This window comes from Haliotis cracherodii, unplaced genomic scaffold, assembly GCF_022045235.1.
Source record: "Haliotis cracherodii isolate W230 unplaced genomic scaffold, xgHalCrac1.p SCAF_1, whole genome shotgun sequence".
NCBI classification, from domain to species: domain Eukaryota; kingdom Metazoa; phylum Mollusca; class Gastropoda; order Lepetellida; family Haliotidae; genus Haliotis; species Haliotis cracherodii.
Window position 1 is genome coordinate 46547753 of NW_027266264.1, and position 11628 is coordinate 46559380.

The window sequence follows — 11628 nt, forward strand, 5'->3', positions numbered from 1 at the left end:
CTTGTTTGAGGAATGTATCTGTGAATATCCACACAAAAAAACAATATCTCGCATATCTGCAGCTGTACAATGAAACTTATTTGATGTCATGTGTCTCTGTAACAATCTAACATTTTAAATATATTTAGCGTTACAGGATATTTTAACCGTGTTTGTTTCTCAACTGATCATTTGGTTTTTTTCAGTTGTTTCACATAGGTGTCACGTCTTAGAGGTCAGCTGAGAAAGCCCACGTGACAACTATTTTCATTATGTCCACGTTCTTAAAAAAATCCACTGAGTGAGATAACAATGAGCAATCAATCAACGTATAATCAGTTATTCTTATCAAAAGTATGTAGTTTTTAATCGGCACTTCCCTCCATGGTATGAGTGCATTCAGTCTGTTTTAGTAAACCTACACATGTAAACACTTACTTTTGACATATCAACTGTGCAAGATAAGTGTGATTAATCAATCAACATATTTTCTGTTGCTCCTTTGATGGCGAGGAATGATCTGTTGATTTACATAAATTATACCTGTAATAAATTCATTAACTGAGCATCAAGTGAATTATGACAAATACACAAGCGTAGGGTTTTCCCATAAAACATGGATGACAACAAGGGAGTAGTAATCGTATCCTCCTGAAGAAATTAATTAACATGCGCCCTTTGTCGAAATCTTCATAACCAATCAGTGCTAAAAAATGCGTAAAACAAATATTGCTGCCAAGTTTATTTAGCTGTCCTTGCAGATGGTAGCCCAGTCTTGTCACGCTCAGTTGTGTTGGCGAGCAAATTGACAAGCTAGTTTGAGTGAACATTTTGACTGATAAGTCATAAGCACATCCTAGTTTACAATCACTATTACAGAGGATTACAGAAGCTGTTAATGTATCCCAGTAGATATTTTGATCAGAAAAGGTATGGCTACATTCCAAGTTTCTCCACCTGATCGTTTCAATTTCAAGCAGCCTGATGAGTGGCCAAAATAGATAAAGAGATTTGTTCGCTTTAGAATTGCATCGAGACTGAACACTCAAGATGGGGGAAGAGGCTGAAGACACATTAGCTACATTCAGACTTAATGCACAAGTGGCTGATTTTGATGTTGTGAAAACTCACTTTGAGAACTTTATCCCTGTTAGGAGAAATGTTACCTTCGAACGAGCCTAGTTTAACAAGAGACTACAAGAACCAAGTGAAATTCTAGATAGCTTCCTTCCTGGGCTCTATGGTCTGGATGAACATTGCCCGCATTTGGAACACTCCAGGAAGATCTTATTCATGACAGAATAGTGGAATAAGCGAAACTAGTCTATTTTAATGACTACAGCTTGATAGTGAATTAACCCATGACTATCAAGATGGCCAAACAATCTGTAACTGTGAAAAGGCAACAATCCGTGGTCAGAAATACAGTGAGATCCGGGTAGAAAAGGTCTTCAGCAACCCATGCTTGCCGTAAAAGGCGACCATAGGTTGTAAGAGGACTAGCTTCCCCTCTCATAGGTAAACCTGCAATTAAAGACTTGAATCTCATTCAGCGGGTAAACAACATCGAAGACTGAGTATCACCAAATGAATATTGGAGAACCAAGTTTCCCAAGTTGTTCATCAGGCTTGTGAAGATGGATGGTGCCTACAACATTAAGCTGAAGGAGGGAGCAAAACCTTTTCCTCTGAATTCTCCAAGCAGAGTTCCACTTCCTTTACTCCCCAAGGTGAAGAAAGAACTCGAGAACATGGAGAGAAACGGTGAAATCTCACGTGTTGATGAACCTACAGAGTGGTGTGCAGGTATTGTTGTTGTACCTAAAGCCTCAGGATCCATTAGAATTTGTGGTGATCTGACCAATTTGAATGAATCAGTTCGCCATGAAAATCATTAAATGCCAGTTTTAGACCAAACAATCAGCCAACTCAGTGGTGCTCAATACTTCACCAAACTGGACGCCAACTCAGGGTTTCATCAAATTGAACTAACAAAGAAATCTTCACTTCTAACCACTTTCATAACACCGTTCGGAAGGTTTAGATTAAACCGTCTTCCATTTGGGATTTCTTCTACACCTGAACATTTCCAGAAGAGGATGAGCCAGATATTGGAAGGATTAGATGGAACTTTATGTCGGGATGGATGACACCCTGATCTACAGTTCAACACAAGCGGAAAACAACACAAGATTAAAAGCAACCTTACAGAGACTACAGGAAGCTGCAGTCACTCTCAATGACAAACAGGGCGGTCAGGTAGCCTATTGGTTAAAGCGTTCGCTCGTCAAGCAGAAGACCCGGGTTCGATTCCCGACATGGGTACAATGTGTGAAGCCCATTTCTGGTGTCCCCCTCCGTGATATTGCTGGAATATTGCTAAAAGCGGCATAAAACCATACTCACTCACTCACTCACTCAACGACAAACGCGTCTTCTCAACTAACTCTGTGAGATTTCTTGGTCACATAATCGACAGTCATGGTGTTCGAGCTTATCCAGCAAAAATCAATGCTACATGTGATATGGCGGAACCTTCATCTGTTACAGAAGTTTGTCATTTCTTAGGAATGGTGAACCAGTTAGCAAAGTTTCTTTCAAATCTTGCGCATGATACCAAACCATTGAGAGATCTTTCAGTGAAAGACAACATATGGGTTTAGAACAACAAACTTCCTTCGATGGAATAAAGCAGAAACTGTACATCACCAGTGTTAGCCCACTACAACCCAAATGCAACAACTGTAGTTTCAACAGATGCTTCATCTTTCAGACTTGGAGTGGTGTTACTGCAGAAGCAAAGGGATAATTCTCTCAGATCTGTTGCATATGCATCTAGATCGCTTACAGTGACAGAGCAGAGATGTGCTCAAATTGAGAAGGAAGCGCTTGGTATTTTGTGGGGTTGTGGGTGATTCTGAGACTTTTTGATTGGACTGCAATTCACAATTCAGACGGACCACAAACCTTTGATTCTGTTGTTAAGCTCCAAGAACCTTCAAGAACTTCCATCCATCCAGAATTCAGCGTCTACGTATGCGATTGATGGCATATCAATTTCACATTGTACATGTTGCAGGGAAATACATGTATTCTGCAGATGCGTGCTCAAGAGCTCTACTCAAGTCGGAAAAACAAAGAAGTGAAACTTTACTCCTACATGGTGTTAACCTCTATGCAGAGTCTGTGATGTTGGGTCTGCCAACGTTTCAACAAAAGATACTGGGGATAAAGCGACAACAACTACAAGGAGATGACTGTCACTTGCTCATTCAATACTGCACAGATGGCCTTCATTGCAGGAACTTCCTACTCAGGCGAGACAATATTGGACTCATCGAGGTGTCCTCACACGTATAATGTATTAATGTATGGACAGAAAATTGTCATACCTGAAGAAATGAGATCCAGTGTGTTAGATCGCCTACATGAAGTACATCAGGGGATAACTAAATACATTGCATTGGCGAGATAGTCTGTATGGTGGCCTGGACTTGCATTACAGCGAGAGAGAAAAGTACAAAACTGCAAAGTGTGTGCCAAAGAAAGGTCAAATTCAACTGAACCACTTACTCCTTCCGAACTTTCAGATCGTCCATGGATGAAAGTCGGTACAGACTTATAAGACTTTCGAAATATGTACTTGTTGTTGACTATTTTTCGAGATACATCGAGGTCACCAAGTTACCGAATACAACATCAGCAAGTGTCATCAATCAACTCAAATCGATCTTTGATTGGGATTCCAGATATTGTGGTATCTGACAATGGTCCACAGTATTCATCCCAGAACTTCACAACATTCTCCCAGGAGTATGAATTCATGCATCTTACAAGTAGCCCTCATTGTCCACAAAGTAATGGTGAGTCTGAGCGTGCAGTTCCCACAGTGAAAAATCTACTCCAGAAGTCATCGGATGTTTATCTAGGTCTGCCTGCCTTCAGATCTCCTCTACTTGGCGGACACAGTCCTGCAGAACTCCTCATGGGGAGACAACTCCGCTCAAGTGTTCCTACTCACTCAACTCAAGCCCAAGCACCTCAACTTCCACTAATTCAGGGAGGAAGATGAACAGCAGCGAGTCAAACAGAAAGAACTGTTTGATCTGAGACACCGTGGGCAAGATCTTCGACCACTCAAACCAGGTGATCATGTGTTTGTGAAAGATGCTGACGGAACTAAACAAGGTTTAGTTCAGAGCGAGGATAAAGCCCCTTGATCATATCACGTGGTAACAGAGGGAAGGGTTGAGGGTAGAAATCGCAAGCATCTCGTCCCAACATTAGCTGATAATGACCGTCAGTAAAGTTAAGACAGTTCGCGGAAATGTGAAAACCCATTCAGCCTACCAGCCTGCAGTGCTCAAGTGAGCACTCCAGTTAACACCAAGATATGGCAGGATGTCAGTGAAACCAAAGAGACTGGATCTGTGATTCTGTGGAGATTGACTAAAGTGTTAAATGTGTTTAAGAAATCTAATTTGACTTTAAATGCTGATTGCAGAGATGATATTAATTTCAACTTACATTCAGTATTCATTCAAGTTATATCCTCGGTTAGAATATTGTGCTGTTATCTTTATAATGCATTTTTTAAAGGTTTAAGTTCAGTTTTCACTATCAGAGACTCTTACCTTAAAGTGCTGAACTCTTTTATAGTAATTATAGGATCCTTCAAGACTTTCAAAAGAAGATGTAGCATCGACATAGTCATCAGAGTACCATAACAGTTAGGTTATTACGACTGTTATATGTTGTGCCTAATAGTACTTGTCACTCTGCTACCCGGAGTTCCATGCGACCAGCATAGTACCTCTGCCACAGGCCAGTGCCATGTGATGATTCGTCATTCAAGATATTGCATATGTTTTTTATCTGTTTCATTTTGACACATCTACATATCTAGATAAACATACCGTATTCGACGTAAATAAGAAATAGGGGGCCCTTATAAGAATATTATTTTGGTTGAAAAAACAGAGTTGAAAGATAAATTTTGTGGTTAATGCTGACGGCCTGACTGTTTATATACGACAGATATATTTTTCCAGAATTTAATTGCCCATAATTAAGGGTGCATATAACACATGAGTGCGTATTATTCACGAATGAATAAGTCTTGTGTACATTGATCAATCAGAAGGGTTGCTAATTGGGATTCTTCACTTGCTAATATATTAGCAAATATCGCCGTGGGCGCTTATTAGAGCAGGGTGCTTATTACGGCGAATACGGTATGTCATAGAATGGTTAACTGTCATAGAGAAAATATCCTAAATCATGAAAAACTATTTCCATTTGCGTAGTTATCCTGTGTTTACATTGGTTGTCATCGAAGCCCTACAGAGAGCTAGCGATACGGTCACTTTGATGTGTAAATATGTATTGTCATGCAACTCACTGTTGCAGTTGTAGTATCATATCTATATAATTATGCAAAACAATATTTAAAGCACCCAGAATTACTTGCACTAGTCCGTTCTATTCTGATGTCTGAAAAAACGTGTTTGTATACAAACAAGAGAAAAGCCCAGGCACATGATATGCAAATTAGCCTGTGGCAGTGGTGTTCACCACTGTGCTGGAGTATGAGCACTTCTGTACCTAAGTACTCATGGACTGATGACGTCACCACAAATAGTGATGATGTCATGATGACATAGTTAGCAGTCTTGTATTAAAACCTAATCGGAAGCCATCCACTCTCCATCATTGATATACCATAGTACTATAGAACTTAGCCAATTAATTAAGTCATTGAATAAAACTTCTCCAAACAAAACGTCAAAAGCATCTTATAGGGTTTTATTTAAAACTAAGATTGCGGAACTGAAGTGTCTCTTATCTTAGTCTTATGTATGCTGACCTCTGCCTTTCGCAGAAGTCGGCATGAATATACTGATTTTAATTTGGTACGGCTGCACTGACTCCTTATGTAAACCATACATCTCACACATCAGTGGACTGTGACGCGTCCAGTGTGCCAGTCACTGTCTGTCAATGTGTACGTGTTTTAAACGTTTACAGAAAAAACTATTAATGATTGGCAGACGGTGACAACGATATTGGACACGATGCTTACCATGCAGGTGCACGAGTACAGATGTTCCATTACCCCGGTCAAGAAATACAACATCACTACTTGGAAAAGAGGAAGGAGTTTGCTTGGCCATGTTCACAGAAAAATAAGGTCGACTGGGAGCCTGTCTATAGACATCACTAAGCTCCTTACCGCGATATCTCGGGATTGTAGCGAAGGCTACTATTAATTTTTCGGATCGTTTGCAAAAACGTACTAGCTAGTAGGGCTGGGGCGAGTCCAAATTTCCTGCCCGGATCCCCGACCCCCTATTACCCAACCCTAGCCGGGTACCTAATGCAGATCTGATTGCGCATGTACACTGAAGTTGACTGAAGCTTTGTCGTAACAAAAGTCTGAAGGAATGTGTGCATAGTCAAAACAAAATGCGAACATTATCGACTTGTGCTAGTCTAACCATGGAATCTTATTGTCATTAGAGCGCGCACATGATCGCATCTCATTTTACTTTTGCCTGTTTTCATTAGAAGAAAGAAATATTTATCCGAATATGATGAACAAAACGGACATTTGTGAGGAATTATTTAAAAAACCACACACCTTAATCACCATGCTCAAATACAACTTTATAATAGACACGCGGGCGCTGTCACGTGACTAATTCACGTGAAAATATATATCCGAACAACGTGATGATGCACTTTCAGTCCTGCCATTGCTATCTGTCTGTCATTTCTTCACCAAAATATAATTCTGAAATCTATTTGAGCTATATTACCCACAGGACTACCCGGACCCGTGGTTAGTCATTGTTTAATGACAAAAATTATCAAGAACACGATGGTAACACTACAAGTCACTAATGTTCGCATTTCTTTCTGACTAAGCACCCATTCCTTCTGATTTTTATATGGTTGAATAAAGATATAACTTAATTCAGCTTCAGTGTATGAATGACCAGATTGTTTCTTACATGTATCTAAATACGTTTTGCCAGGGCTATGCTAAGAATGTTCCCAATCGGACATTTTGAGACACCCCTGAGATGTACACTGGGTACCCGGATAGGGTCGGGCATAATAGTGGGGTGGGTACCCGGGTAGTAAATTTGGACTCGTCCCAGCCCTAACATAGAGTTAAGGGAAGGCATGTGTAGATCGTATTTGGGGAATATTGGTTTTTGTCACTTTGTTGACGACAAATTGATAACAGCACTTCTTATTCATTTTGATACATAAAAAAGTTGAGTGCGATACCCTAGGTACTAAAAAATGTAATTTGTATTACTGAAGCGGTGCACGTGATCACGTACGTGGAACGTGCTGTTAAGACGATAGCGATAACTGGTACAGTAAGTCGACAGGGAAAGTTCTATTCCCACTGTTTTGATTCCCTATCGTAGCGTTATAAAAGAAATCAACTGAATCATATTCCACGGACAGAAATAAGCGCATTTTCCCATAGTTTCACAAAAATTACAGTTATTGGTACAGTCGACTTTGTACATGGAATATGTCAGAAATAACATGAATAAAATGGGGAAGTCCTTAGCAATTGTCTCAAATGCAGCGTATATGATCCTTTATTGGGATGACATTCTATGTTAAATCATTCTTCAAAAGAAGATTCTTATAGCCGTGGTTTGTTGGTTGTTGGTCTGAGAAAGTTACATGGGGATGAGTAGATCTACAGTCGGAAAGATGTAAACAAACATTTAAAATATACTATCTTTATCTCACATATGTATTATGATATTTGTACATACGAAATACTCAAATAATTATCAAAATATTGTTTAAAACATTCCTAATTGTCAACGATTACACTATTAAAAATGTGTTTGTGTTATTTGCAACAATCAAAATACATTAGTGGGAGACACGCTCTGTCCCAGACTAGTTTACCCGCAAGAAGGACAAGGTCCCAGTATAGCTGGAATATGGCTGAGTGCGGCGTATACAACAAACAAACAAATTTAACAAACACACACAATATTACATCGAAAGCCATTGTTGTTCTGTGAAGATATGAACGATTAACTGATATCCTGATTTTATCATTTTACAATGAATTTGTGATATCTCACATTTGACATAAATATGAGGAGGTTATTTTCTCATTGAAAGACACAATATGTGATAAACAAATAATTGAAACATTTGTGTCTGGGGTTTGGAGCAAATGGTCTTATCACATTAAATTATTGAATTAGGTTTTTATATATATACCTAATAAGCCCACATTGTGAATATGCATGTGAAGTTTGGGATTGTGTACACTGCCACTGACGGATCAGCAAGAAACATACCTTCCATTAGAAGCTGCAAGAATATTGTCACTACTATAATGTTTTGTATCACTATTTTTTACCTCAAAGGATCTAGATCTATACGCATTATTTAGTATGCTCAACATGTTCTACAGGAACAACTTTTGTCGTTTCTTTGCAACAAATGTATTCAAATAATATCCGACGTTCATACAGTTTGGCCCTCACTCCAGGAATTAAGGTTCATACCCCAATAAATCACACAAAGTGAAAGACAGTTATGTATCACGTGATGCGTTTTGCTTTGAGACTCGTTAATATAATTCATACCATGAGTGAGTTAAAATGTTACGTCGCATCCATTATTTCAGCCAAATATATGGTGTATTTGTTTCGCTTTATTTGGGGTATTAATTGATCGTGCACAGTTTTTACGTCGGTTTTAAGCGCAACATGCGTGGCGGAACATACTACCAAGGCCTGTTTGAAGAGATACTTCTCTTTGCAGCGACGTATTGCCTCTAAGTGTGTGGGATCCTGATTGTAACGCGATGTTCTGAGCGAAGGCATTCACAGAACTAAGCATGAGTAAAATTATTGTGTACTATGAACGTTAAAAGGTTCCATTTTTAATAGTCTTTATTTAAAACTACCGAAAGGGGGTGCGGAATATATCATTCTCAGAAAGAATTAATAAGCATAACACTCGCTTCATACATATAGAATACTAAACGAGCTCCCGTGTAATACCAATTTTATGAAACGAGTGAATAGTTGTGGTATTTGACGAATTTCATAAAATTGGTTTTACACGGTAGCGAGTTTAGTATTTTATTTATTACTTGCCATTTAAAACGTTTTTAGAATTATACTGTCGAGTGTGAATAGGCTGACACCTACACGATCCACGGCATAATACAATTGAGTTTAACAGAATAATACTTCAAACACGTCAAAAGTTGAAACGTATGAATTTAATACCATACAACGGTCTATCTTTAGAATTCAGGCGTCCGTTCCACAAAATTATCTTAGCGTTAAGGTTATCGCAACTCACATACTGAAACTTAGACCAACGACTGTCGTTGCGCTACAGCACGATCGCCTTGTGGAACGGGGCCTTTGCACCTCAAAGTTTACAATCACGTCACAATACCAGATGACGTAATTTGTGGAATTTTGTTGCAAGATCCTTCGGCGAAACAATGACATGTGACGTCAGCCTAGCAACAAGGTTGCTGTGGTCATCGAGTGTGCTAAAGCTACCCTCAGTGATCTATCATCTCCACACGCAATGTCGTTGAATAAGCCAAGGGATGTTGAGAGCTTTCAATATTTTTCGTGAAACGTGTTCCGAGCACACGTTTTGGTATTACACAATGTGTAATACAACTGTATGTTTATTAAACGGGTGATCTCTTCACGGGCAAGTAATAACGTCTAATCCACAGGTGTTGTTCCATTTTGTTGTAATGCTGTAATTAGCAACGTGGCACCATATCAATATATGCACTGCTGTGAATAATTTTCATCCATTGGCCAACACGGTTTTATAATATATTACCAATCCAAAGGCATATATTTTATTCAAGATATCGTTCTCACCCCCTTTTCAACTCGATGCCTAAAAGTAAGAGATTTCATGGTTCCCTAATACCCAGGGGCTTTCTTTATTTTATTTTTTATCTAACCGTTATAAATAACTGCATTTCGGGGACTTTTTGTTAAAGTCTAGTGAAGACGTCACAGAATGGTCTTCTGTAAGGAAAATGCGTTGTCAAAAGGAAGTATAAAAAGGGTACCCCATACGGAACTATACTAATTACGGATCGTCATTGCCCAGCTATGATTGATTGTACTCCATTATTGATTAAAATGAAAGATTCAGGATATTTAGCAATACTATAAACTTGTATTTGAGAGATTGCGTGCACACACATAGCTTCTGATACTGTGGGTGTGTGGAGGTGGGTCGCGTCAAAGGCTCGGTTTCGCATTGGTGAAGTCCATTTTGGTGTTCCGGGCGATTGCTGGAATGTGATAAAAGCCTCAGGCGCCGGAATTCGCTGTGTAGATTAGAAACCAGTTAATGCAGTCACCGGCCCGTGGACCCTGAGTCATATTTGATGGGTGAGGTGGGGTAGAAAAGCTGTATATAAGAAAATGAGTTTAAATATTTAAAACTTTATAAAAGGCTTTAAACCCCCAATAGAATACTTTTATTTTTTATTTTCACTTGATCAAAGTGTCGAAGCAAATCCTGGGCCTCTTGGGTTATCTCCATTGCAAGTAAAGTAAACGTAGACCTGGACCCATTTAGGAATACTTCATAAACAAGTTTCATGAAACCTGAAAAACAACAGTGTGCTGTTCGTGATGATGGGGACTGGTGGCATGATCTATGTAAGTACAGGAGCTCACCACACGGAAACAAGTTAAGAAATTATAGAAACTAATTCAATTAAAACTCCTGAAAAGTATTTGTTCATTCCAGTGACATTATACAAGCGTAAACCACTCGCAATGCTTAGGTGTGGTTCACTTCCCTTGAAACTGGACGCTTTATCAGATTACTTACTTTGTGCCCATGTTGTAAACACACTGATAATATAGAGGATGAATCGCATTTCCTGATAGACCGCCACGCATATCAGGACATAAGACACAAACCTTTTAAAACTAATGTTTTGCCATGTCAATGCCAAATTTCAGTGCTGCAGAAAAAAACAACCTTATTACATTGATGCAGTGTAAACCTATTCAGCAACAGTTGGCTGTTTTTACATTTTAAATGCGGTTGTGGATTGGATATGTGTGTGTGTGTGTGTGTGTGTGTGTGTGTGTGTGTGTGTGCGCGCGCATAGGTGTGTGGATAAGGCATGGGTGGATTGTATATGTATGTGAGTACGCGTATATAATATGGGGATTGTGTGCTTGTCTGCGGACGGTGGTGTATGAGTGAGTGTGGGCGTGGTTCGGGTAAGTGCAGGTATATGTGTGGGTGTTTTGGTAGGTGTGGGTATATGAAGGTTCGTATGTGTGTATAAATGAATGGATACGTAATGGAATGTATAAATGAATGAATGTTACGAAAAAGGTCTATCACAACCCAGGCGGTCGGCTCTCACATTATATGCTCTCTCTCTCTCTCTCTCTCTCTCTCTCTCTCTCTCTCTCTCTCTCTCTCTCCCCCCTCTCTCTCTCTCTCTGGGGTCGTTTTCACCAATTATTTGCGGCCGTTTTGGCACCAGGCAGTTTGAGACATAACAGCTCCTTGCCTCCCTCGGAATATTCTTCATGTTGTAAAATATCAAAATTTACCTTTGAGTTTATTTAAAGT

At 39.3% G+C, this 11628-nt stretch overlaps 1 protein-coding gene across 1 annotated transcript in view; it reads right to left on the reverse strand.

Moving 5' to 3' along the window:
- Window positions 1-6184, reverse strand: part of LOC139464754 (uncharacterized) — a 36196-nt gene extending 30012 nt beyond the window's left edge. The window contains exon 1 of the mRNA XM_071246268.1: window positions 6062-6184. Coding sequence (XP_071102369.1) covers window positions 6062-6152 — 91 coding nt within the window. The 5' untranslated portion in view covers window positions 6153-6184. The remainder of the gene's footprint in view (window positions 1-6061) is intronic.
- Window positions 6185-11628: the final 5444 nt, after the last annotated feature.